Source organism: Danio rerio, chromosome 9, assembly GCF_049306965.1.
Source record: "Danio rerio strain Tuebingen ecotype United States chromosome 9, GRCz12tu, whole genome shotgun sequence".
Taxonomy (NCBI): domain Eukaryota; kingdom Metazoa; phylum Chordata; class Actinopteri; order Cypriniformes; family Danionidae; genus Danio; species Danio rerio.
In genome coordinates, this window is record NC_133184.1 from 26790961 (window position 1) to 26815401 (window position 24441).

The window sequence follows — 24441 nt, forward strand, 5'->3', positions numbered from 1 at the left end:
AAAGTGTGACTGTCAATATGGTAAATAAAGCCCCGCCTACTAGTTCAGAAGCCAATCACTGATGGCTATATGGCGAATAAAGCCTTCGTTCTAGTACAGGAGCCAATCATTAATCGCTATAGAATGACAATTTTCAAGGGGAGGGGTTTGGACCAAACATGAGTTTCTGCCGATTTTTTGTGATTTAGATGTTTAAAAATTAAACTAAAGACACAGTTGTTGTTTAATTTTATTGGTGATTCCAATGAAATGTAATCATAAGCTTGGCAAGCCGTTTTGAAGAATTTGATGTTTCCCCTTTCAGAGAGAATGCCTAAGCCTACTGCCCAAGAAGTGTTTCAAAGATGGCCACCAAATGAAATGACTTGCCTTAAAGGGATTTTGGTTAAACACAAAAGAAGATGTTTTGAAAATTGCTGAGAACCAATGTAGCCATAGACATCCATAGTATTTTGATTCCAACGGATGTCAGTGGCTACTAGTAAAAGTCAGTTTAAGGCAAGTCATTTCATTCTGCCATCTTTGAAACGCCTCTTGGGCATTATGCTTGGGCATTCTGTCTGAATGCAGACACATTGAATATTCACGATTAAAATTCATATTATGAAACAACAATGACATTAGGCAACAACTGTCTCTGTAGTTTAATTTCTTAATGTTTGAGTCACACAAAATCTGCTGAAATTCACATCTGGTGCAAGCCACTCCCCTGGAGAAATGTTAGTCTATAGCAATCACTGATTGGTTCTTGTACTAGAGGCGGGGCTTCATCCGACATATTGACTGTTACACTTTTTCCCCATTCAAAACCATACAAGTGACACGTCATGTGTATTCTATAATCTTTGCCACTAGTTTGCAACATTCTTTGGATTTTTTTTTTGTTGTTCAAAAGCAAAAACTCCTAAAAGTTTGAAGCAAATGGCAAGTAAACTCTCATTTTTGGACGTATGAAAATTATTCCTTTTTTCCCCTGAAAAACTCAGAATTTCCTTTCTAAATATTTTAAGTGACTTTTTCCCCATTAACTATGATTTGACCTCTTTGTGAATATCTCTCTTCAGGATAAGTTATGCCTGCCGCATCATATCCTGGAGGAGAAGGGACTGATCAAAGTTGGCATCACTGTCCAAGCTTTGCTGGATGAGACGTCCATCAACCAGACACTCTTCACATGAGCATCACACACACACAAACTGACACAATCACAAACACACACTAATCCCTGTAGATGGACGAGCAAAGAAACTCCCTGGACTCTCTCCATTTAAAACAGCCAGTCCTCAGATACAGGTATATGCTCATGCTTTTCTGACTTCTTATTTTGTACTGTTATCTGATCACTCTGGCCATAGAAGTATATGCAAAACTAGCTCAAAACTATCTGGAGATATGCAATTCCTTAATTTAATACATACATATATTTATTAAATAGCTAGTTGAGAGATGTACACAACTGTGCACAATTCCTGATGGTTGTATTTTATAGATATCTCAGTAGGTTTATTTTTTATTTGCATTTGGGCCTTTAGTGATCTAGATTTAAAACACTCGTGCTCTCAGAGTCTTACAATATGTGACTTGTTTTCAACCACTTTTAAACTTGTTTTTTTTTGGGAGGGGTTGATGTTTTGTCTCAGGGGAAGTGTGGCCTCATCATTGTTTCATAGTCTCTGCTCTGCTTGCCTGTTCGTCAGATCACTAAAAGGTATGTTGCAGTGTGTATACTATGGAAGATTGTTTATTATTTATAAGACAACTGACATTTTATCTCTTCAATTTCATAGTTTTTGTCTCACCATAATTATTTTTTTTTCAGAATTGCAATCCTTGAATTTTTTTACGGTTGTAAATCTCAGCTCAGAGGAAAATTAAAGATTGTGAGACTGTATCAATTGTGAATAGGACAGTGGAATTGCAAAATCCAAAAAGTTGTGATATGCAGTAAACTAAATTTTCATTCTGAGATTTGAGACATATCTTATTTTTTTGCTGTTTATATCAGAATTCAGAGCTTAATCAGATAAACTCAGAATTGTAATAAACCATATTTCTCACATTTGTTGTGCAATTGTTGCAGTTGTGGTGAAAAATTTGTAATATAAGCTAAATTCTGAATTAGAAAAGTTTGCAGTTCTGACTCTCTCTAAATTCAGATATCATTACATTTCTGAATTTACTTCGTCTTTTTTCTGTTAGTTTACTGTAGATAACAGAATTTTTAAATAAGAATTTCAATGTTATAAACTCTCAAATATAAAAACTGTAAGGTGCCATTTAGAGAAAACAAAGTTTCAGAATTACAAAATGTTAACCCAAAATACAGTTATAAACTGAAATCTGTCCTTTTTTCTAAACTTTGAGTGAACAAATGAGTTTATGATTTGTTCAAATTGTGAATTTATGACTCAAAGAAAGATATTGACTTTAATATTAACTCATAAGTTTATAAACTTATAAATTGCTATATATTGTGTTGTGGTTTGGAAAACTGCAAAACTTAAAAATATTGCAAACAAAACTTTTTTCCCTCAGAATTGTGAGTTAGTTCTGATGTATTGGTAAAAAAAAAAAAAAAAAAAAATTGTGCCATATAATCACAATCTTAGAAATTCACTTAAAAATAAATACTGTTTAGGGTGGCATAAACATGATTCCATAGTGTACAGCAGAAGCAACATATAGTTTTTCATCTGTGTAAGTGTGACTGAAAGTGAGAGAATGAGAGCAAATGTTTGCACTTTTTGTATGTAGTTTGTGTGACTTTTTTTTTTTATTTTACTTTGTTTTACTTGTGCATATTTTCTTACATAAAGTCTGATGTCCAAAGCTTCAGCTCCTCATAGATTCAGCCATAATAACAAACCAAAAACAACTGAAGCTGGTATCTCACTGGACATTATTTGACAGTTGCCAAAATGTTCATATCAAACTGACTTTCAGACCTAATAGTTTTATACATTGCTGTTTTGTTTTTTTTAAACGATTTAAATATATTTTAAATATAAGATTTTTGTATTTGTAGAAGGGTTTGTAATGTGATAATGGTGTGTGAATGTGCAAAATGTACAGACCGTTTATATTTGATGTGTGTATTTTAGTAGGAGTTGATCTGATTTGGTGTTAATTTTATGCAGTATGTTAATGTGAACTGACAGGGCAAAAAAAGAAACTTTGTTATGATCTATGTTCTTGCTTTGAAACCATTAATAGCACTTCTATATATCATTTCAGAGAGAGTCTGTGATATCTATGAGAATCATCTACATTAAATAATTAAAAATACAACAGATCTCTATCTCTGTACTGAAATTTCAAGCAAAAGGGATCTTTTTTAATCTTTACCAAGACGTAATTTGACACCAATATTTTATTATTTTCAAAACCAAAAATGTCACAACTTGATTAAAACAATTGATATACCTGTAGATAAATATGGGTTGGAAAGTGTAATTTCTAGTCTTTGAGGGAAGCTTTTCTTTTAATAATTGTATAAATTTACTGCTGTATCTTTTGAGAAATTATATTTAGGTTGTCCTCGAGCATTAGGGGAAAAACACCCATTTAAATTTTAGTTTTATTAAAGTTGTGCATTAGTACTGTAATATCCACATTCCCCACCACTTAAGAGAAAACAGTGAATAAAATATGCTAGCTAGATAGATTAATGCAGATTTGATTTTGAAATGACAGTGTTTTGCACTTTATATATTGGGAACTGTCTTTTTTGGCAACTGGCAAATAGTATTGTGCACAATATTTATATTACAGTATTTGTAGAACATGCATCGGCTGATCTGATCACTAACGTGTTCGGTAAATCCTTTTACAATGGGATACAAATCTTTACCTGCTGAATGTTATGTGGCTATTTTGTCTACTTCCGTGATGTATAAAGAGAAAAGGCTTGTAACTAAACATTTTTTTGTACTTTAATTTTTATAAATAGGAATTATTTTTCCATGTCTTTTCAGTGTTCGGGTTTTTACCTCTTTGTAATTCTGTGAACTTCTAAGTGCATGTACAGTGCAGGTTCATGCATGTTACTCCACCTTTTGCCTTAACCTCTGTAAATAAGGTTCATTTGTACCAACTTCTGCCAGTAAATACTTTCACCTTCAAAGACTAGTCTTTTTTTTTAATCTTTAACAAACAGTATACAGTTAAAGTCAGATTTATTAGCCCCCATGTTTATTATTTTTTTCTTTGATTTCTGTTTAACGGCGAGCAGATTTTTTTTAAACACATTTCTAAACATAATAGTTTTAATAACTCAACACAAATAAGACTTTCTCCTGAAGAAAAAATATTGTTAGACATACTGTGAACATTTCCTTGGTCTGTTAAACATCATTTGGTAAATATTTAAAAAAGAAAAAAAAATCAAATGGGGGAGCTAATAATTCTGACTTCAACTGTACTGTACATGATGCATTGTTGTTATCTGCTATTGAATCAGAATTGTTTTTGCATTATCTAGGGTGTGTTCACTTATTTACTTGTTTCACATGATTTGTTTTGTCAGAAACAGTCAGACTGTTTTTGTCAGACTTAAAACAGAAAGCATTACATTTACAATACAGTACTGCAGCATTTACTCTGCAACTTTAAACATACTAAACAAAAGAATTGTGCTTGCCAAACATCTAAAAACAATGCTGTGTGCTTAGATAAACATTTTGTGTGTGCATTTAAATGTAATGGTATTTTTTATCACTTTAAAAGCTGTAAAAGTCTAATCAGCAGCAGGAATTGCACATACAAATGAAGTTCTGCTTAAATAAAAGTGTCCAATATTTGTGCATGTGCAGAACCATAGAAAACTGTGCATTTATGAAGTGTGCTTCACACTGGTGAGTGGGTTTGACAAACCACCTGCAGAAACACTCTTCTCTATATTTTTCTTTTAAAACAACAACAAAAAACACTCCCCCTAATAATAATTAATAATAATAATTCCTTACATTTTATATAGCGCTTTTCTGGGCACTCAAAGCTCTTTACACAATGGGGGCAATATCCTCATCTACCACCAGTGTGCAGCATCCACCTGGATGACGCGACGGCAGCCATTTTACTAGCCACACACTAGCTGATTGGTGGAGAGAAGAGTGATGAAGCCAATTATGATACGTCCTGGGATTTTTAATCGAACACAGAGAGTCGGGAACTCTGTTTAACGTCTCATCCGAAAGACGTTACTTAATTCTATTCTTCTTGAATTTTTGAATGCCTTATTTGGCATTAAGTGTCTGCTAAAAAACTAAATGTCCTGACTGAAAAAACAGGTAAGCTTGGGCATTTTATTTTTATGGTCGCATCTTGTTAATTCACACTTTTTTATTTAATTTTTTTTATTGTTGGATACTTATATTAGTTAAAACATGCCAGTTTGTTTTCAGGGTTTAAATAGCTGTTCACACATGAAATTAATGTGTTTTGGGAGTATTGTGGCTGCAGGGCACAATTAAAAAAAATAATAATAAATAAAATTTAAAAAATATATAGCATTATTCAAAAGAATTTTTTTCTGTGTGTATTCATTTCTTAGAATTTTTCAATGTTTTTTTTTCTCTTGATTTTTCTCTTTTTAAAATTTGTATTCAATATTTTTCTTAAACAAATGTGGCTGTATCTAATGTATATGCAAAAATAAAATATTGTATGGCTTCCTATTAAAAATATGAATTTAAAAGAGAGATTTGTAAGGGAGTAAACTTAAATATGCTGAGCACTGAATATGGGAGATAAGTCTAAATAATCACAGGCTTTGCTTATCCTATATGAATGTGCCACATAAAAACTAGATGTAAGGGTACTAATCACTTGTAAATAGGGCTTTAATCAAACCAAACCTGGCAAAGTGTGAACACCCTTACTGTTTAATGAGGATTAATTGATACAACAGCTCATACAGCAATGTTCTCAAACTCCATTCCTAGAGGGTCACAGCTCTGCATGGTTTAGCTCCAACCACCTTAAACTCACACCCGCTTAATAGTCTCTAGTAGTCTTGAACCTTGATTAGTTGGATCAGCTGTGTTTGATTAGGGTTGGAGCAAAACTGCAGAGCTGCGGCTCTCCAGGAATCGAGTTTGAGACCTACAGTGTGTCATACAATAATTTCCATGGAGCCATTCGCAAAATGTGTACAACCCCAAAGATCAACACATACAAAATTCACAACCACAAGCCTTTATTTAATGAAATATAAACATCTCTACAGCTAAACGTGAGCCTGTTAATATTCCGTATGAAAATACAGAGGGTTGTAATTTAAGGGCTAGTGAAGCAATCGAGATGTGGCTCTAATGCGATTTCCAGATGTGTAGACGGATGTTGTTAGAAACAGGAAGGCACAATGGCTGTTTGCCATATTCACGTCACACTGATTCAGGCATTCAGATACTTGGCATGATGCTTGATGTGGTCGTTGATGAAGGAGAAGATGAAATAATAGCTGTGATCATACCCCTGATAAAACAAAAAGAAAAACAAGATAAAATGAATAGTGCTTATTTTGTATGTCTGGCCACATCTGCTTGTTTCTGCAAATATCTAATCATTCAATTGGCAATGGCAAGAAATTCTGCTGAAATATAAACCCAGGCATATTCCAGGCAATTTTGAACACAATTCTGAAATTTTTTTGAATGTCAGCTTTTCCATTTAGTCTGCCCTCATGAGGGAATCAAACATCAGAGCAACAAATTAATTGAAATAAACTTTTGAATGTTTATGTCCTCACCGCACCAAAGTAAAAACAGAAATAGGCACACACTAGGTTCATGAAGTGCAATACTAAACAATATATATTCCAGAATGCACAGAAACAATTAAAAGCACATTATATTCTCTTCATATAGTTGTGAGATACAAATCTGATTAGAATTTTTTTCATCTTCACTTCCTTTCCATCCGAGCTTTATGGTGTAAATGCACCTATGCTGGCCTTAGACGAAAAAGAAGAAGGGTGTGGTGTGTTCACACTATGCATTAGAATTCTCAAGTCTTTGCTGACCAATTGAACAGTATAGGGCAGGGGTGCTCAACCCTTTTCCTGGAGATCTACCTTCCTGCAGATTTCAGTTGCAACTCTGATCAAACACACCTGCCTGTAATTATCAAGCACTGTTCAGGTCCTAACTAATTGGTTCAGGTGTGTTTGATTAGGGTTTGAAGCTGAACTCTGTAGAAAAGTAGGGCTGCGTCCGAAACCGCCTACTACTCAGTAGGTGTGCATATGAATTTAAACGAACTACTTGGCCGTTAGAAAAGTACGTTCTATACAGTATGAATGTGAAAAGTATGAATGGAATTCGGAAGAACTACATCCGCCATTTTATCATGGTCACGTGACCTACCTGCGTCAGTTGCGTCGCTTCACTTCCATTCATGAATTCTCTCACGGGGCATTATAGGATAGCGCAGCGTGCATGGAATGCGCACTCCAGAATCTCGCCGGAACTAGTAAGTCATCCGGGTACTTCTCGCATACTGATTTTCGAATTCTATGAATTTGGACATACTACTCGGCTCGCATACTGATTTTAGCGTACTATATAGTATGGAAGCATGCGGTTTCGGATGCAGCCTAGATCTCCAGGAACAGGGTTGAGCACCCCTGGTATAGAGTGTGCACAAGAATCGTAAGCTGTCTGGTTGGTTTGAATATTTCAGAATCTGCTAATCTACTTGGATTTTCACACATAACTATATTTAGGGTTTACAGAGAATGGGCTAAAAAGAGAGAAAAAAAGCTGTGATTAGCAGTTCTGTGTTTACAAATAAGTTATTGATGCCAGAGGAAACTGAACTGAGCAGATAGAAAGTCAAGAGCAGCTCAAATAAACATTTGTTACAACCAAAAAAGAGCATCTTTTGCTGAACATTGAACACATTGGATTAGTCATGGGATGAAAAATAAATATTAAAACAACAAAAAAATACCTATTTATTTGTGAAGTTATTCTTGTGCAAACGCAGATCAAACTCGGGTACTGTATGCTATAGTTAGCCCTACATGCAGTGCTTCTTGTTCAGTATATGGTGGTTCAATACTGACCTGCTGAAGACGGAAAACCACAGGGATTTTCTTCTTGGAGCAGGCAGCGATGAGATTATCAGGCAGAAGCTGACTTGCAGAAAGAAACTGGTCATCACGGCCTTGATCAATCAAAATGTCAAGCTCAGGACCGGAATACGACTCAGCCAATACAGTAGCATCATATGCCTGTGAAGATAAATGTTACAATGAATCAGGAACCAGTTGAAAATCGATTAAAATACTTGACGATTCAAATCAGTCGAGATGTCAAATAAATCACAATTAGAACAATTTATATAAATGAATGTCTAAAGGGTACAGACTGTTAGAAAAGTTGGTATTTTCTGTTATTGTGCCTCTAAATGACACATTATAAAGTAGCTATATATTACGGTGAAGTAATAAGTGTTCATAAGGGAAAAGTTGTTTACAGCAAAACCCAGGAAACACTATCGCTGCTGTTTATATGCGCCACCTGCTGGCAGAAGATGAATCTGAACGTCTCATTCAGCTCATCTGCTATTTCCTTCATCATATTATGAGAACAGTTTCACAAAACTTAAGTCCATTCTGTTTTTGCTTTATATTTTAAAAGTATACAGTCAATTTTAGAGATAAAGTCTCATGCTGCCAATTTTTTTGGATCACGATTAAATGTAGTGGTTGCCTCTTTTTGTTTAGTGAAGAGATACTTCACAAAAAAATATACATCACCCTCAAGTGGTTCCAAACCTTTATGAGTTACTTTCTATTGTTGAACACTTTAGAAGATTTTCTAAAAAAAAGCCATTGACAAAGTCAATGGTTACCAGCTGTTTAAAAAAAAAATTGTGTTTTGTTCGCAACATAAGAAAAAGTCAAACAAGTTCATAACAAGTACAGGGAGAGTAATTGATGATAGAATTTTCAGCTTGAGATGAACTATTCCTGAAAAGTTGAGTTCTTTTTTATATTTAGCTATTGTAATTTTACAAGGTAACATGCTGATGCTGCAGAACCGTCCCCCTGAGGGTAGCAGAGAGAAAAGTCCATGGCTTGGGTGGCTGACGATTCTTGCGGTGCATGAGGAAAGCCAAGAGAGTCATCAGCGACTCCAGCCACCCAAGACACTTTTCTCTCTGCTACCCTCAGGCAGATGCTTCCACAGCATCCGGTCACACACCAGCCAACTAAAGAAAAACTTCTTCCCACAGACTATCATATATTGTGTTGTTTTTTGGGAGCATGTTGTTGTATTTACAATGTCTGAAGGCAGCACCTAAGCTTTTTTCTTATCATAGCACACATGCTGTTGATGATTTGACAATAAAAGTGATTTGATTTGATTTGATTTTGCAGCAATAAAATTGTAAAACAAAATCTAAAAAAAACTAATTGAAACAAATTGTGAGTTCATAGAATCTTTACATCCTGTAAATGGCAGAAATATTTTACCACAAGTTCTTTTAAATAGGGTATATGCCGAGCTAGTGTTTTTCCCATACTAATAAACTTCCGGTGACCTGTTATTGTGAGTTTTTTACCATTTTATACAATTGCTTTTACAGCATCCAGGGGTGAACTGGCCATCTGGCAGACCGGGCAGTTTCCCACTGGGCCAGGCTGATCATCGTCTTAGATCTGAGCCCATAAAAGGCTTAGCAGCCTATCGTTTTTTCTGCCTTATGAATTGAGGATGCTGTGATCTGTGATTCTCTGAAAGTAAGATGCTTTTTTTTCAGACAGACAGACCGGGCCAACCCAAATGACACTCTGCAGCCCATTGGTTATTTTCTGTATTGACATTGGGCTGGCCCAATCACAAACTCTTAGAATTTTGGGCTCTGTGTGAGTGTGCAACGTCGGTGTGTATTTGTCAAAATAGTCGAGAGTCGAAGAAAAGAAACGGAAGGGAGGCCCAGAGAAATTCCGGTAAACACACTGGTGTTTCATTTAGCGGTTCTGAAAAGTTCTCCATTCATACTAGTACATGGCTAAAAACGCAAATCACGTGACCACACACTCTCTGCCTAGAGCTGCAGCCAGTAGTTCAACGGGTGCTTTGAGCATAAAACCCCAGGTGAGAGTAAAAGACATGTCGGACAGTTCATCAAAGATCTACTGCTGGATCTTATCTCACGATAGCTGTTAAACGTGATATTGAATTCATCTTGTTGTCTCTATCTAAGGACTCTTCTGTCTTTTGAATCACTTGTTCTCAGGTAACTCTGTTTTGGCTGAGTGCAAAGATAAGATAATATATCAATTTATGTAACCACGTACACTGATTCTGCACATTGACTGATTGCTTACCTTTATAGTATAAATTTATTGTACGCTATACTGTTATAATGGCCATTATTGATTATTAAAACTGATATTCTGCAAAAGAGACAGGGTAAAGTTCGTTCTTTTCAATGAAAATGAAAGGAGGCAGTTATATTATCAGCCCTGATTTGTTATTAATATGCAGAGTGAAGATGACGGTCATATAAATATGCAGCTACACAAGGCCGTTTGGTGTCTGTTAATCATAAAATCAAAATGAAACAAATTTCCTTACATTATGTTTTCATTGTTAAGAAAGCGAAACAGCAAGCAGGATGAGGTGAATGAGGTTATAAAGTACACTGCTGCCTTGGAAGATTTACCCATGCATCAACAACCAGTTTTTGTTATGTTTATGATTTAATATAGGTTGAGTGAATAGTGTATAGAATAAGCTAAATTGGCTGTAGTGTATGAGTGTGTGTGTGTGTGAATGAGTGTGTATGGGTGATTTCCGATGGGTTGTGGCTGGAAGGGCATCTGCTGCATAAAACATGCTGGAATAGTAGGCAGTTCATACTGATGTGGAAACCCCTGATAAATAAGGGACTAAGGCGAAGGAAAAAAAATGGATGAATAGTGAATGGATGAATAGCCAGGGCTGATTTTTGCCCCAGTCCAGCCCTGACAGCATTGATGTTGTAATGTCATTAAAATACAACCAGTTGAATAGACTTTGGCATTCTTTTAGTTGCTCAAGCATAAAACGAGACAAAAAGCAGTTTACTTGCACGCGCCCGGCAGTATCGGCAGGCCAGCGCAGAAGCTACATTGAATATACTGGGGTAAAATAAATGTTCATATTATAAAGACATGGCAGGGGAAATATAATTTAATACAGAGCTTCTTGTACAATCTGAGACCCACTTAATATATGATATCACTCAGCCACTGGAGATCGCTGATTTTTAAAGATAACAGACCTTAAACGCGCCGATTTTGCACTGGCATACAGTGCACTGCAAACGATTAATCCAGGTTACTGGCATATTAAAAGTCCTATTAGCATGCTTCAGCATATACCCTATTTAACCCATACTTGGTAGATCTTTTAAAATGTATGCATTTGTCTTCTCTTACCTCCCAGGTAGACTTGTCAGATCCAAGATAGCCAGAAAAAGCTTTCTGTCCCCACGCACACTGCACAGGGTTACAGATGGGTGCAAACGCTGACACAGACTAAAGGCAAGCACACAAACAAATGAAATGTAAAGTTAATTCTGAATATTTGGGCTTCAGATAACTAAATGAAGAAATGCATGTAACATCAAAGGTGGCTTGCCTTATACTTCCCAGGATTCTTAAGTGCACAAATGAGAGCTCCATGGCCTCCCATGGAGTGACCAGAAATGGACATTTTCTCAGGATCAGCAGGGAAGTTTGAATTAATCAGCCGAGGGAGCTGAGAACAGAGTGATGATGAAGAAGAGAGAAAATGTTTAATGTGTCAAAGTTCAATATTTCACTTCAAGTCTTCATATCAGCGCTTATCGGAGTATCATTTTGTAATCCTAATAACTAAAGGCCAAAGTATTAGGCTAATATTCATCATTCTGGTTAAGTAAAATATGTTTTGTACTGTAGAGACGGATTATTAAAGGGATAGTTCACCCAGACTTAAAAAAAAATCTGCATCATTTACTTACCCTTGACTTGATCAAAACAAGTTTGAGTTTCTTTTTTCACAAAAGAAGATATTTCATGAATGCTGGAAACCCGTAACCACTCACTTCCATAGTATTTGTGTTTAGAATCAGAAAGAGAGCTTTATTGCCAGGTATATTCACGCAATTTGTTTTCGTGACAGAGCTTCTACAGTGCAACAGAATTACAGAGACAGATTGACAAGTGTATGTACAGGTATATTACCATATACAACGTTATATGTACATCTGTTATGTGCAGATTGGCAAGTAAAGTTTGTTGTTAAATTAGTGTATATGTGTATAGCAAGTAGTGATGTTTGTTTTACAATTACTATCATAAAGTGTTCATGAGATGGATTGCCTGAGTGAAGAAAACGTTTCTGCATCAGGCTGTTCTGGTGCACAGTGCACTGTAGCGTCAACCAGAAGGTAAAAGTTCAAAGAGGCAGTGTGCCGAGTGTGAGGGGTCCAGAGTGATTTTAGCAGCGCTTCTGCTCGCTCTGGATAAGTACTGTACATTTTTTTGGAGAGTAGGAAGGGTTGTAGCAGTGATTCATTCAGCAGTCCAAACTATCCAACGTAGTCTTCGGAGGTCAGATGACAGACCTCTTACTATGGGTTCCTACTATGAATGTCAATGGTTACAGGTTCCCCAAATTCTTCAAAATATCTTCTTATGTGTTCAACACAACTTTAAACTGGTTTGAAACAAGTCAAGGGTGACTGAAAGATCTTTCACTATTGGGTAAATTAGAATTTCTTGTCAGTTTCTACTGTGAAAAACTCTGTTTCTAACTTCAACAGCAGAAATCAAACAAGAGAAGACATTGCTTTTTTTAAGCTGGCTGTTGTTTCGCCATCAGAAATACGACAGCATGCTGCTTAAGAGGGCAAAGACATCTAAAAATGTACTTTAAAACAGTACATACAGAACTTAACTTTTAAAGTGGATAAAAAAAACTTTTTTTTTTTTGTTCAAAATTGTCCCAAGCAAGATTGAGAGTTGTTGAATAGTTTCAGGAGAAATTTACTCATAAGTTAATGAACAGGCAGAAGTGTATTTTGGGCTTATCTGGGTTTAGAAACATTGCTAACATATCTATAAATTACACACCTCCTCTGTGACATATGAATACATGCGGTAGTTGGTTTTCCAAGGATCTTGGGTAGCATTTACATAAAATCCGGCTCCTGTCCCAAAGTCCCAGCTCTCCTCCTCTCCTTCAATGTTGCAGCCGCCTGAAGAGTGCAGAATTATCTCAATTTATGATCATTTATTTTTGTATTAACAGAGTATACAGGAATCAGAGTCAAATTCAATACATTTTAAGATCTTTTTAAAGACTCTTTCCATACATTTTAAGACCTTAAAATCACTTTAGGTTTCAACTGGAAACCCTGGCGAGATTTTAACTCACAGTATACTTACTAAATATTAATGTAAGAACTAATCCAAAACTAAAACATTATTCATATACTGAATATAAATCTATTAAATCTGGCTAATTCAGCAGGTTGGAGCATATAGAGCTGCAAAAATATGGTGTTGCCTTGATTACTGCAGTAAACAAAGCAGCAGGATGTCAAATCTGGTAATTTCATTGATTTCATAAATTACACAGCATCTTGATATACGCAGATTTAATTCAGGCAAACTTTAGCATACAACCTTACACTGCATAATCAAACATGATATAAAATGTAATACCTTGCAAAATAGCATGTAAGACTTTTTAATACTGTTTAAGAGCCTTAAATTTATCTACATTGACTTATCAACTTTTGATGCTTTTTAAGACCCTGTGGACATCCTGATTAATAAGGCAATATTAGTTTGGATTAACTTGAATGTAACTAATCACAGATTGTACAGCTTGAAAAAACAATGATACCTAGTGTTTTGGCTTACATGGCATAACATTAGCTTACACTGAATTTAAGCTTCTATTGGCTTTTCTCCAAGCAGTGGTATGACTATGTGGTGGGAAACTGTAAGCACTGACGTAAACAGGGAAGTCACAATGCTGTTTGATACTCAGTGGAGACTTTTATTTGTTTATCTATATGTTGCAGTGATGATTTGACTTCCCAAGAGAGCTCTGCATCCACAATCCATCCTGCTGTATTATTATTACTTTCTGGCTCATGTCTCTATAGGATTAGGCAGAGCTGAAATCAGAAATATAACTACGAGGAAAGCTCTCCAGAGGTGGACCAGCGAGTGTATAAATTGTAAATATTTAGGTATTTACGTGGACTGGTGTCTGGAGCTACGATGATGATCCCATTTTCAGAGGCCGCCTGCTGGCTTCCAGCTTTAGTGATGAAGTTTTGCTCGGTGCATGTCAAACCTAAAAAACACAGTGTATGATAAAAGTACATTTTAGAATGTTATTGACATTTAGTGCATTACTGAGATTGTTAAAGATGTAAATGATACATGGGTAAAATACATTTGGTGCACATCAAAATTAATGTGTAAAAAGCGCATAAAATGTAAGTGACGTTAATGTTTTAAATAATTAAAATAAAATATGAATTAAATAACTCAGTTGTCATTTGGAACATTACACACATGCAACCTATTGTCACAATAGAATTATAAGGTTCTATCTGACATTTTTGTCAAAACTGAGTTATTGACATATTCTTATTCAATGGCAACTTATTTACATTATGGGATTCTTTATATAAGTTGTTTAGATTTTAAGACTTTTTATTATTTTTTTAAAATGTTACACAAATTGTTTGCTATATGGAATGTAAAAACTTTGAAGCTCAATATTTCAAAATCATTTAGAACGCAGATAGAATTCCAAGGTGATAATATGCTAACAAACAACATGATATAGTGGCAATAATAATATGATTACAGTCAATTAACAGCCATAATTAATTTATTGTGTCATGATCAAACGAATATAATCATAATAAAATAATTAAACAGGCCTAGTAGAGAATAGAATCGTGCTGAAATACCTGACAGCCAGTATAACACTGGACATTTGGAGCTCTCCGCCTTTGGAGGAAGGTAAATGGCGAACTTCATTTTGCATTTTAACTCGGAGCTGTAAATAAAGTTTAAGTTAAGCTCTTTAACGTTAATGTGAATATTTCGACCAGGGCTATTAATGAAAGAGTCTCTCACCTGTCATGCTCGAACACTTTCTGATATCCACCGCTGCACTTATTAGAAGAAACCTGGGTTAAAGCCATTGCACCGTTTACTGTGTTGAGTAAAAGAAATCAATCGTAGTTATGACAGATCATCGCCTTTCTTTCAAATGAATGTGCTCGCTTGTACAAATATTACGCTGCGAGCTGATTTCAGTTCATATAGTGACATATTAATCGTTTTACGTCAAGTTTTAAGTATCTGAACACCATCTGTAGCTTAAATAGAGTCATTAAACAATAATTCACATTTAGCACACAGGGCTCGTGTGGTTTGCGCATGCGCATTGTTTCTGGCGTGCCAAACTCACAGCACTGATAGTAGGATCTGCAGTGAACGACCCGAAGAAGCGCTTCGGGAAGTTTAAACTGACGCCAGAACATAAACTAAAGAAAGCTGCGTTTTATTTTGGCGGCATGCAACTTTCCTCTGCATGCAGGTTGATGTCCTGGATGTTATTTTGTAGCACTTACCGCTGCAGCTGAGGATTCCGAGTTCAGTGTGACGCCAGATTGAACGTAAGACGCAAAGCCACGCCCCTTGTGCTTTTTCCTGCCTGGTGTGTGCTTCAACGTGTTGGCCAAACAGCGGCGCTCGAGAGGTATGGTTCTCTTTCATTTTTAACTGCCCAAGAAATAAGGTCCAGTATAGCAAGCTGAAAAACAATCTATAAACCCTACAACTTTCCATTTTCGAGCTCTTATTTACAAAAGGGTGAGCTTGACAATCATGGAAAATTAAATCTGCAAAAACAACAAGTAGATAAATATGCACATTCATTTCATTCAGCTTAGTCCCTTTATTATTCTGGGGTCACCAAAGTGGAATGAACGGCCAACTTATCCAGCATATGTTTTTACTGTACGCAGCGGATGCCCTTCCAGCTGCAGACCATCATTGGAATACATCCATTCACACTCTTTCACACATAGCCTACTCAATTCACCATACCACGTCTTTGGACTGTTGGGTAAACCTAAGCACCCGGAGGAAACCCACACAAACTCAGGGAGAACATGCAAACTCAGCACAGAAATGACAACTGACCCAGCCGAGGCTTGAACCAGCGACCTTTTTGCTGTAAGGTGACAGCACTACCTACTGCGCCACAGTCGCCCCTAAATATGCACATAAATAAATTTATAAATAAATCCACAAATTCCTGCATAAATCAATATATAAATAGTGCAGGCAGATTAATATTTAAATAAATTGCATTAATGTAAACTGAAAGTAGATTTTTCCCCCTTTCACACCACACTATTAATTATTTATATATTTATTCATGCCGGAATTTGTAGATTTATACATTAATTAATTTATTTATTTATTTGCATATTTATTTTCTTTATTTTTTATTTATGCAGGAATTTGTGTATTTATTTATTCATTTATTTGCATATTTATTTTTTATTGCTTTTGCAGGTTTCGTCCTCCATAGACAATAGGCAGTTTTAATTAAATTTCAAACATACTTGTACTGATGAAATATAGGCCTTCAAGGTGCACACACAACATAAACACATTCTGACTGTAGCTGCTTTTTAAATACGATGACGATAGCTTACATGTGCTTCTCACGTCATCATACATTCTTCACTATAAAGGCTAGTATTTATTTATTTATTTGAATGTTTATTTTAAATTAATATGTCAGCTGAGTAGGATGTCTGAATGCACACAATTCAGCTGGATGAACAATGTCCAGTTGGCTTGTGCTGTGGTTTTCAGGTGTGCAATCAATTAGTGGAAACTTTTTTAACCCAGAAGTTCATGCAACATGAGAGACAGACAGTCATATCTGAAAATTTCAACAAAAAAAGGTCAAGGAAAGTAAGCCATGGACCATTTTAAGAAAAGTAAGCTGTGGACCATTCTATAACAGAATGTAGAATAGCCTATGTAAATGTTCCTTGGTGTACACACTGTAGGACTAAAAGTTTTAATGACTGATTAAACTTGACTTTGGGGTGTCACGGTGGCGCAGTGGGTAGCACGATTGCCTCACAGCAAGAAGGTCACTGGTTCAAGCCCTGGCAGGGTCAGTTAGCGTTTTCTGTGTGGAGTCTGCATGTTCTCCCTGTGGGTTTTTTCCCTTTGCTCCGGTTTTACCCACAAGTCTAAAGACATGGTACGGGTAAATTGAATAAACTAGTGTCTGTAGTGTATGTGTGTAAATGTAAATGCAAAAATTTCAGTTGCAGCTGAAAGAGCAACCGCTATGATAAGTTGGTGGTTCATTCTGCTGTGGCGACCCCTGATTAATAAAGGGACTAAGGCGAATGAATAAACATGACTTTGTTAATTTTATGGCACAATGCAAATACAAACTGTTTCAATGAGGTCACCAGCAGAGGCCAAACATTCATTCATTCATTTTCCTTCAGCTTAGTCCCTTTATTCATAAGGAATCGCCACAGCGGAATGAGCCGCCAACTTACCCAGCATGTGTTTTACACAAAGCTGCACCCTAGTACTGGAAAAAACCCATACACTCACATGCACACACATACACTACAGCCAATTTAGTCTATTCAATTGACCTATAGCACATATCTTTGGACTATAAGGGAAAACGGAGCACCAGAAGGAAACCCACGTGAACAAGAGGAAAACATGCAAACTCCACACAGAAATGCCTACTAACCGAGCCAGTGCTCGAACCAGTGACATTCTTGCTGTCAGGCGACAGTGCTAACCACTGAGCCACTGTGTTGCCCCATAGGCCTAACAATCATTCTTTAATATTTACAATGATGTATAGTTAGTTAAAATGAACGCAAACTTAATGTTTGAGTTGTATCTTGGTGTGTTTACTAACAAGTTGATTTTAAAATTGCTTTGGTCACGTGTTTATTTGGACAGCAGAAAGTTCATCTGTAATAAATCAGTGTCCAAACAAAGATGACAAACTGTTGTATCAATTACAATAACATTTCATTTTGTAGCTCTATTAAAATCTTAATTTGTCTTTTATGACACATCTCATTTTTCTCTCATTTTTCGACATATTCATGCTTAAATGCAAGGCCGGTTATTGAACTTTATTCTTTTGGTGTCCTTCACTTCAAAACGATTTCTGTTCCAGTCTCCTTCCTGCCCTCATTTACAAAACACTGCATGATTCAGTGCCCACTTCCACAGCACTGCATGCTAAATGTGATGAGGATGAAATAACAAACTCCATGGAAACATCTCACGTTGAGCATTGCAAACCAATAAGCACGTCCTTTCTAAAAAGTAAATTAACAGTAATGACCACATACGGTGGGAAATATATTAGAGCTACCCGTTGAAGACAAATCAAAGGCTGTCCAGACAATTACCAGAACATGGAACGGAATGCTTACTTTATTTAACCGCAGAAACTCAGTGTCCTGAAGTACAGGAAGAACACATTCACTCTCACTCTCCATCAGCCATCAGTAAAGGCATTTTACCTTCAACTTTTTTTATTGCTTTCCTAGAAATCCCATATTTATTGGTTTTAAATCATGGCAGTGACAGTGTTGTTTTAGTATCATTAAAATAACATACTGTAGTTAGTTTTCTCCTTTAACTTTAGTTATAAAATTATCCTTATGTTTAGTTTTGTTCATTTTCAAATATACAGTTATTGTTAGAATTATTAGCCCCCTAAATTATTACCCCCCTTGTTTATCTTTTAAAATTTTCCCTCAATTTCTGTTTAAAGGAGAGCTGATCTTTTCAACACATTTCTAAACATAATAATTCTAATAACTCACTTCAAATAACTGATTTATCTTATCTTTGCCATGATGACAGTAAATAATATTTGACTAGATATTTTTAAGACGCTTCTAAACAGTTTAATCTGACATTTAAAGGCTTTACTAGGTTAATTAAAGAGCCCATATTATGGGTTTTTGAAAATTCCCCTCCATGTAGTGTGTAACACAGCTCTAAGTGAAGTGAAGTATCCAGCTAAGGCTTAAATCTGTAAGAATATATACAGTATTTAAAATGGTTGATTCATCTATAAAAGAGTAGACTCATAGTGCTTCAAGCGAGTCGCCTTGATACCGAGTCATTAGGTGTTTCGCCATGACGTACGAACGAAACCAAGTTATTCACGTGCACTCGCAAACCCGGGAGATTTCAAACCTGAGGCCCCGCCCTCTGACGCAGAAACCCAGACACACACACACACACACACACACACACACACACACACCCACAAACACACGCACACAAACATGCCGGTCGATTGAAGTCACACTGCAGATGGATATATTGAGTCTCTACCCAAACATGAAACCTCAGCATTATAGCCAAGCAGTTGGAAACTTCTAGAAACTACATGCTACAAAGAATACTTCATCTGAGTTTGTTAAAGGAAGGATCAGTAAAGAGTAACTTACTGCTGGACGTCAGGATGGGTTTCTTCCATTTCTCAAGTGTAAGTACGTGCGGTTAAAGTTGTTGCCTCGTTGACTCTAGCTTGCAAATGTATTTAGTTGTGATTTGTTACTTGTAACCGAGTGTACTGTATCAGGTTAACTGGCTATATTCTCTTATCGCGTGCAAAGTCACGTTAAAAACGCGACGCGTGCTGCTTTGTTTATGGAGCTCCGTGCTAGAGTTCTGCTCCCGCGATTTATTCGGAAATTTATATTTATATTTATATATTTTTATATAATATTTTTATATAATAAATTTCCGAATAAATCGCGGGAGCGGTCGGTAACGGGTTTATTTTGGGACGGGAGCGGGCTGTCTAGCAATATCACGGATATTGCTATGCGAATGAGAATGAGAGAGTCTGCTTGGTGCTTGTGTGTGTGTGTGTGTGTGTGTGTGTGTGTGTGTGTGTGTGTTAGTGCGCACGCGCGCGTATGAGAGAGAGCGAGAGAGCGAGAGAGCGAGAGAGAGAGAGAGAGAGAGAGAGAGAGAGAGCGAGCGAACGAGCTTTGTGTGCTTGGTGCTGTGTGTGTGTTTATACAGACAGCTTGGCTGTCTGGACTGTATAGCTGGGTGAATTTTGGTTGTGTTCTCCCCCGCTCTAGCGGGATCGGGCGCGGCGAGCAGAAAACGGAGCGGGTTCTCAGGCTAAAACCTGGCGGGTGCGGGCGGAAGCGGGAGTGTTGTCGTCCGGAGGTGTGTGTGTGTGTTTTTGTGTGTGTGTGGCAGCTAAAATCCACGCCTACACTATCGAGCGTGTATGAACTGTGATTACTTTTTATATTGCTGATTGGCTATTGGCCATTTCACTCTCTGACTGAAGGCAGTCGACCAATCGCAACAGACTGTCATCGGTCCAATCAGCGCAGATTAGCTTCACGCTAAGGAGGGGTTTGGGAACAAATTAATCACTGGACGATTCATACAGGAGTCGCTAGAATAATTAGGTAAAAAAAAATGCAAATTATAAGACCATGAAAGTGTTTTTTGACCTTGCATGCATATTAGACTGTTGTTGGAGACCCTTACAACCAAGATATGACCCTATTTCATGTATAATATGGGGTCTTTAAGTTTACTAGACAGGGTAGGGTAATTAGGCAAGTTATTGTATAATAATGGTTTGTTGTAAACTACTGGAAAAATACAGCTTAAAGGGGCTAATAACTTTGTCTTTAAAATGTGTTTTAAAAAATTTAAAACTGCTTTTATTCTAGCCGAAATAAAACAAATAAGACTTCCTCCAGAAGAAAAAAAAAATATCAGACATACTGTGAAAATGTACTTGCTCTGTTAAACATCATTTAGGAAATATTTTAAAAATAAATAAATAAATAAAAGGGGGGCTAATGATTATCACTTTAACTTTATGTGGATATGAAATATTGTTGTGAGTTTTGATCATTTTTTGTATGTAATAAAAAAAATATAGCCTCTTACAATGTACAGAACAATTAGCTTATTAACAAAAAAGCTGTGAAAACAAAATGGGATTGGCTATTTTTTTAAAAATGGGGAGGGGTTAATCAATACATCTGCCTTATTTTGATGATTAGGCTGAAATGAAATGTTGAACAAAGATGCAAATACTGTTAGTATAATATAATAATATTATTGGAGCAATAGGGGTGGGCAATTCATTTTTCCAAGGGGGCACATTAGGATCTCGGATGGTTTTAGGGCCAGACCAATGCAGTTCATTTGTTTAAAAAAACAAAAAAACATTCTGTGAAACTATTTAATAAACATTCATAAAAACTCCAAATTTAGTTTTTTGGTTTGTAGGTTTAATTTGGTTTTGGTTAGAGACCTTATAACATCTGTGCCCTAAAAACTACATTTTCATTTCATAAATTATTGTTTCATTTAATGTTGGTATGACCAAAAGTATATTTTGGTTTGCGTTGTTTGAAAATTAAAAAGAAATTTACAAATCATGCCTCCTGCTTCATTGGAACAACCATCGCAGACTGCTGTACAAGTTAATGGTCTTAATGATATCCAAAGACAAATTGTCAAAAGAAACACATTTACGGGGCCCTTAAACTCTAATACCCTGATCCTCAAACCTGTTCGTCAAGATCTTTTTTTCTGTAGAGTTTCAACCCTGATCAAGCATATCTGAAGCTCTGAACCAATTAATCAGTACCTGAACGGCAGTTGATAATAAAGGCAGGTGTATTTGATATGCCCCATATCAAATACATCACTTGAGACCCTTTGTCTACTCTCTGCAACAAACTTTAAGGGTCTCTATCTGTAGTAAACATTAGAATGCCGTTAAATGAGTTTCACATGAAGCGTCAGACAAGGGATTTTGGTTTTCACAGGAATTTAGTCTGTGGAATGAATGACTCACACATAATATATGAGCACAGAATCGGTCTAGCTGAAAGAGAACTTGATCATGCGTCCACCGGCATGAATCATCACTGAGGTCTGAATGGCTTACTGATTTGAAAAGCTTAATAATGCACTCAACGTTCACACCTTAGACAAAAGGCTAACCACCTATATTAGAATGAATTGAGCCGTAATCACCATTTGACACAAAATTGCTTTTTTTTAACCAAGTGGTTTAGACTCATTTGTTACTAATTTAGCATTAGTACATACCGATGAAGCATGAAAAGAGTGAGATTTACAGCTAAGGTGACACACACTTCCAGACAGATTTGATTTAAAGTTTCACCTCAAAATGAAGGACAGTGATTTGTACTGTATGATGTGCAAAAGAACATAGTCTAACCTTGTGAAGATTAAGGATGCATCTCTTGCATGTTAATGTTAGAATTTATGGATTTAAATGTTTGTTTGTATATTTATTTATTTATTGTTGTTGTTGTTGTTGTTTTGAGTGTCATTCAGTTAATTAATCATTTATTTATTTATTTATTCACGTTTTTATTTATTTTTTCATTTATATAATATAATATAATATAATATAATATAATATAATATAATATAATATAATATAATATAATATAATATAATATAATATAATATAATATATTATGTAATATAATATAATATAATATAATATAATATAATATAATATAATATAATATAATATAATAAAAATATATAATATAATATAATATAATAATTTATTATCTATTTTGGAAAATGCATTTAAAGCATCAAAAAGATGTAAAATACAAGAAATTACACCTCCACTATCTTGTCTGTCTCTCTCTCTATTTCTCTTTCTCGCTGCCCTAATTCTTTATCACCTGAGGATTAGAAGACAACCTAAAAAGGAACCGACGTGGTCATGTGATTCACCGTTTGTCGAAACTGTGAAGATCAGAGCCAGCAAGGGATCTCTCCACTGATAAATCATTTCAATAGATTTATTTCATGCTGAGCGATGGCCTGCACTCCAGCTATTTCTAAATGCTCTGTTTTTGAAACTGAAAACGTGTTATTTTCTTGCCACTCTCAAAGAAATATAAAGCATAGCTGCATTCAGAAACTGGCCAACTGGCCTTGACTGCACATAAATCTTCTGCACATCTTTGATTATAAGGACCTCCTCTAGAATTATGATGCTTTTATGGCGCAGTTTAGATTACAGCTTTAAAAACCAATAAAGTACTTCAGAAATTGTACCCTTAGCAGAGAAAGCAGAAGGTCAGAAAAGTCGCTGAAGCATTACCGCTCAGGTTACTTGTCTTCGCCCTGGAGAGAGTATAAGTCACACATGGCACTTTGCTATTAGAAAACGAATTCAGATATATCACACACACGGAATGAGAAACACATAATACATTTTAAGTGCTCTTATGACATCTTTAAGTGGCCAGAATTGCTTTAGACCTGGACAAAGGTTCTTTTTGTATTGGTGGTTGCAGTTCATTTTTTTATTGAGAGAAAGGGTTTCTCAGATAATTAAAATACTAATAACCATTATAATGTTTGGTAACACTGTAGAATTTTATATCCAATATTAACTACTGGCTTATTACCTGCTTATTATTAAGATAGTGGCTGTTTATTAGTAATTATAAATACAGTTTTTGTTATATATCCCTAATCCTACTCTACAGCTAAATCCAACTACTTCCTTACTACAGTGCCACAGTAAATATTTGTATCCATTTCTCAGTGAATATAGGCAATGTATTTTGCTGCATTTAAACAAAACAGATATATTAATAGGATAAATTTAGAAAAATAATATTTGTCACCAAACATATTTAGAAATGTATACTGTAGATAATGCAATTAAATTCAAGCAAAGTATTGAAAAATTAAACTTCCAAAACCTCAACTAAATCTGTTTGCTACTCTAGATTTTTCCTTTTTTTTATTTGTATTTAATATTTTTCTATAACATTTAAATTTGGGTGTACTGGTTATTATAAGTTATTTTGTTAGATAAGCTCCAGATTGGGGTTCAGTACTGACTAATCTAATGTAAATGCACAAATATAGTATTTGATAGCTTCGTATTAAAAGTATGAACCTAAAAGATAGATTTGTGAGCGGTGTCCTTATATATGCTGACCACCTAACCATTAATAACCATTTTTTAACTATTAATAATCAGTGTTTTAGTGAGCTAAAAGTCTTAGTTAATGGTTGATTTGTAAATACCAAGAATATTACCTTAAATAAAAGTGTAATTTAAAAAGTTTTAATCAAAATTAAATGTTTTTAACCGAATGTTTTAAAGAACATTTGAATTTTTTTTAACCAAAAAAGGTTCATTCATTACTTACTTACTACTAATAAACAATTAATTATTAGTTTATTAAGCTAGTAGTGTTAGTTAATGGCTTGTTAATGCTGTAAACTGAGAACTGAACTAAATTGTTACCGATTATTTTTATATTCATAAC

At 35.5% G+C, this 24441-nt stretch overlaps 2 protein-coding genes across 7 annotated transcripts in view; one reads left to right on the plus strand and one right to left on the minus strand.

Annotated features, from left to right (window-relative positions):
* The window catches only part of lrch1 (leucine-rich repeats and calponin homology (CH) domain containing 1), a 74034-nt gene extending 69911 nt beyond the window's left edge, over positions 1–4123 (plus strand). For all 6 annotated transcript variants that reach the window (XR_012385368.1, XR_012385369.1, XM_005167643.6 and 3 more), the window contains one exon: positions 1065–4123. Coding sequence is in view for 4 of the 6 variants with exons in the window: in XM_005167643.6 (XP_005167700.1) it covers positions 1065–1178 (114 nt within the window). In the remaining 2 variants the exon portion in view is untranslated. The remainder of the gene's footprint in view (positions 1–1064) is intronic.
* A 2056-nt stretch (positions 4124–6179) lies between these two features.
* Positions 6180–15776, minus strand: esd (esterase D/formylglutathione hydrolase). Its single transcript, NM_001017796.2, has 9 exons — positions 15649–15776; positions 15149–15227; positions 14980–15068; positions 14253–14351; positions 13115–13239; positions 11637–11756; positions 11435–11533; positions 8066–8233; positions 6180–6474 (listed from the first exon to the last, which is right to left on the minus strand). Exons 2-9 carry the CDS (start codon positions 15214–15216, stop codon positions 6394–6396), a joined length of 849 nt encoding a protein of 282 aa, NP_001017796.1. The 5' UTR covers positions 15217–15227; positions 15649–15776; the 3' UTR covers positions 6180–6393.
* Between the last annotated feature and the right edge of the window lie 8665 nt (positions 15777–24441).

What these genes read in the sequence shown, in the direction of transcription:
- esd (NM_001017796.2), bottom strand. Translation starts at nt 15,216, where the DNA reads ATGGCTTTAACCCAGGTTTCTTCTAATAAGTGCAGCGGTGGATATCAG. An exon ending in AGTGTTATACTGGCTGTCAG is followed by an intron (nt 14,352 to 14,979) that starts GTATTTCAGCAC and finishes TGTGTTTTTTAG; the next exon opens with GTTTGACATGCACCGAGCAA. An exon ending in AGCTCCAGACACCAGTCCAC is followed by an intron (nt 13,240 to 14,252) that starts GTAAATACCTAA and finishes TGCACTCTTCAG; the next exon opens with GCGGCTGCAACATTGAAGGA.